Below are 4,194 nucleotides of genomic sequence, written 5' to 3'. Positions count from 1 at the left end.
CCGCCGGCCGCCCCCGGGGCACGCCGCCGCTGAGAGCTGGCGTTAAGGCTTGCATGCGAAGTGCCGCCCCCGCCTGCCCTCGCCTCTTTCTTTTGTAGCGAATGAGGACCGGTCAGTTAGGAAAGGCACCACTCGAAGCAAGTCCCCGGTTGTCTGGTCGGTGGTGGCCGAGTTTCACAGCCGATGAAAACGTCTTGCACATCTAACCTAACTCGCGTTTTTAACTTTATAGTTTCCTGTTCGTTTTCAAACGAGGACCATAGCATAGTTGTTCTCTCTTTTCAGTTCATCTCTTCATAGTGGAAGAGTATGCATTTTTCAGAGGAACGTTTAATTACAAGGTGCTACTTTGCAGAAAAGCAAAATAGCTTTGGCAGTTGATACACGAGGAAAAGAAAGTGAGAGGAGAACTGCAAAAGCTGATGAACTGAAATCTTTGGAAACGCATGCTAAATGAAGCTTTGCAGTATTTTTGGCTCCGCTTAAGGACAATAAACAGGAGTTACTCCGATAAGATTTTCCAGTATCATGTGCCTGCTGCACCATTTAATATCTCATTAATGATCAATCTGGTGTACAGCTCAGGAATACTAGTCAGTAAATAGTAAGATCTTTACCTAAAGTGCATCGCCAGGTTCCCCTAATTTCCGTATGCTTCTTTGTAAGCACTATTATTTAATCTTGCTTATATTTATAAAGATTTGTATTCAGTAGACTATTACTCTAATGTGTGTATCTTTTTCCTAATAATCGCCAGCTCTCTTCAAGGACAAAGTATCTAACTCTCTTCACTTTGCTAACCTGTGTTTGTGGTAACTTTTTAATTTAGGTTTTGCAGGAAGTGCTTCTTGACAGCTATCAGAGAAAGTGGAACACATTGTCCTCTCTGCCGGGGGAGCGTGACTAAAAAAGAAAGAACATATCCCAAAAGGGCTCTAGATGTTGAGAACAGTATGAAGAAAGCTTCTGGGGGCTGTAGATGCTGTGAGAAGCAGGTAGAGTAAAACTTTACAAAAAGTTGGATAAATTTTTCTTATTTTTGACCAGACACACTTTTACTGTGTGTTGTTCTTGTCTTGGAATTAAAGAGCCTGTAGCAGTTTGAACTTAGCTTTGTATGGCCTGTACATGTACTAGGCATGCAGTGCCTGCTAGGTATGCCTAACAGGTGTAAACTGAAAGAGGATCTTGTATTGTCTATAAGGACTTTTTAAGTGGAGTACCAGTTTTTTCCCCGAAACAATGCGAAAACTGGATATAGCTATAAAATTGGCAAAAGAAAAGTTAGACAAATGAAAATGGAAGTTGCAGGTATATGGAAAACCTCAGAAACTTTCACCATGGAAATGAAAGTGCTTAGAGCTACTGTAAAATTTAATTTAAAACCAAAAAATACAGGTTGATTACTCTCAGTGTATATACAATCATATGTAATTTCCCCCTGCCCCATCAGTCTGTTTATGTTCCCTTCGTTCCCTCCGTAAAGGGGTCATTATTTTCAGAACATTGGGTGAAATCTTGACCCGCATTGAAATCAAGAGTAATCTCTCTTCTGATATAAATCGATGCAGGATTTCAGCCACACATTTTGATTACGTCGAATTGCATCAAATCCAGGCAGTTGTCTCCATGTTTGTTTTGTTTCGCTTGGGACTTAGTTCTGCCAATGTGAAGATTAGCACTAGTGGAAAGCTGAGCTGCTTGCTTTGTTCCACATGATTCATTAGGATGAAAAGCTAGGAGAAAGAAACAGTAACAAGTTGGTAAACTGGAAGGAAGAACCAAACAGATCCCCAGAAGAAGTTTAATGGAATTTAGGCACAGACGCACAAGATGTGATCTTGTTCAGCTTCTAAACCCGTAAGCACTTTCTGACAGTGCTGTTGGACCCAAAATTCTGATTTAGAGCATGTCCAGCACAGCTGTTTTCTGACAAATCTAAGCAACTCATCATCTTACCTTGCATTTAAGCTGGATAGGCAGCCTTAAGTTAGTGTTCATTCACCTTTTTTTTTTTCACCCTTTTTTTATTTATCTCAAAGAGAAAAGTTATGTATTCTCAGAACACACTTAATGCAAAAAGATTTTGCTCTGCACAAGGTAACAGCAGGCCAGAGAAGACTGAAGGAGCAGTGGTGCTTATCCCATCCTCATGGCCCCTCTCTGTCGTAGCTCATCAGTTATTGATCCTGGATGTGGGAGATGTAGTTCCTGTGACTTTATTTCAGTTAAATGGAGTTTACTCGCATCTTTCACCCCTGAGAGAGCTCTCTCAGTTGCTTGGCTGTTGGGGGTTTGGGGAGTGGGAATGTTCTCCAGACTCACAGAGTGACAGAGGCTCTATGAAAAAAGGAATCGAAGATCTCCTGTTGGGGAAGGAGGTGTTCATGCTGAGAGGGGAGACACAAGTTCTGGTTTCTGCTGCATATGATGTCTAAATAATTCCTGCATGCATTGCTTTCTGTTGGCAGAATTATCTCTTCCTTCTATCCCTGGATTGTTTAGTATAATTTCAATAATTTGGCATTTCATTTACAGGTTAGATTTTCGTGGATGAGACAGCATTATAAAACGTGTAAGAAGTATCAGGATGAATATGGTGTTTCTTCTATTATTCCAAACTTACAGATTTCCCAAGATTCAACAGGGAACAGGTAATCAGGGTGTTTTATGTATAACAATGCATCATCTTCTTCCCCCACCCCCCAAGGAAAGTTTTTTTTTTCCAGGGCATGCCTTCTTTTTGCAATAATTATTGTCCATATTTTTGTGCTTCAAAAACGACTGTGTTCCCAGGTCTTTTTCTTTACTCTTAGCAAACAGAAGAAAACCTTTCTACGTGATGGTTTGGAATGTCTTCTAGGGACTTTCCTAAAAAGTGTATAGTATTTGTAGCTTACTTTCATTGCCTTGACAGCATTTGACGAGCTTACTTTGTAACAGATTTCATAATATTTAGCCCCAGGGAAGTTTTTGTGCTTCAAAAACGACTGTGTTCCCAGGTCTTTTTCTTTACTCTTAGCAAACAGAAGAAAACCTTTCTACGTGATGGTTTGGAATGTCTTCTAGGGACTTTCCTAAAAAGTGTATAGTATTTGTAGCTTACTTTCATTGCCTTGACAGCATTTGACGAGACTACTTTGTAACAGATTTCATAATATTTAGCCGGGAAGTTTCCTTCTCTTTTTATTCCCTGCCCCCCCCCCTTTCTAAGTATGTTTTGTGGGGTTTTCTACGTGATGGTTTGGAATGTCTTCTAGGGACTTTCCTAAAAAGTGTATAGTATTTGTAGCTTACTTTCATTGCCTTGACAGCATTTGACGAGCTTACTTTGTAACAGATTTCATAATATTTAGCCCCAGGGAAGTTTCCTTCTCTTTTTATTCCCTGCCCCCCCCTTTTCTAAGTCTGTTTTAGTGGGTATCCTGTTTAAAAACATTACTGTGCAAGCTTTTGCTTTCTGATTGAATTTATTTTCAACTGATCTCTTCTGAAACATGTAAGGAACTCCAGTATGTTACACACCATAAAATACAAATGCCACTTACCATTTGTTTTTCAGGCAGTAAAGCTAAAGAACTTTCTTTTTCATACCTTTTCACTAATGTGTTTGGTTTGGTTGAGGATTTTTGCTTATTTTTGAAGACCTTTTTTTACATGTTAATTTCATAGAGCTTTATTATATATAGCCTGTCCTTTATTTACTTTCTTTTGACATCTATTTTCTATTTTTAGCAGACTGAACTTCTCTGTGTTTGGTTTTCAACCCATCAGTATATTGAAAGCGGAACTTTAAGCTGTTACTAGAAATAGTTGCAGCAATGTTCCCGGAAAAATGACGGAGAAGATTATACTGAGTACTACTGAAAGGCATTTAAAGAATAATGCAGTCATCAGGCACAGTCAACATGGGTTCACAAAGGGAAAGTCCTGTTTAACTAATTTGATATCCTTCTACGATAAGGTCACCCACCCAGTGACTGAAGGGAAGGCAGTGGATGGAGTTTTTCTGGATTTTAGTAAGGCTTTTGATGCTGTCCCTCACAGCATCGTTCTGGACAAGTTGTCCGTCTGTGGGATGAGCGTGTTCACGGGGCGCTGGATGAAGAACTGGCTGAAGGGCAGGGCTCAAAGGGTTGTAGTGAATGGGGCTACATCTGGCTGGCGACCGGTCACCAGCGGTGTTCCTCAGGG

The 4,194-nt window shown here is 40.2% G+C and overlaps 1 protein-coding gene across 1 annotated transcript in view; it reads left to right on the top strand.

The window, feature by feature from the left end:
- Positions 1 to 835: 835 nt before the first annotated feature.
- Positions 836 to 4,194, top strand: part of RNF138 (ring finger protein 138) — an 8,369-nt gene continuing 5,010 nt past the window's right edge. The window contains exons 1-2 of the mRNA XM_019473750.1: positions 836 to 995; positions 2,539 to 2,654. Coding sequence (XP_019329295.1) covers positions 954 to 995; positions 2,539 to 2,654 — 158 coding nt within the window. The 5' untranslated portion in view covers positions 836 to 953. The remainder of the gene's footprint in view (positions 996 to 2,538; positions 2,655 to 4,194) is intronic.

The sequence above is a fragment of the Aptenodytes forsteri genome, unplaced genomic scaffold, assembly GCF_000699145.1.
Source record: "Aptenodytes forsteri isolate BGI_AS27 unplaced genomic scaffold, ASM69914v1 Scaffold23, whole genome shotgun sequence".
NCBI lineage: Eukaryota > Metazoa > Chordata > Aves > Sphenisciformes > Spheniscidae > Aptenodytes > Aptenodytes forsteri.
This window is presented reverse-complemented; position numbering and strand designations above follow the sequence as displayed.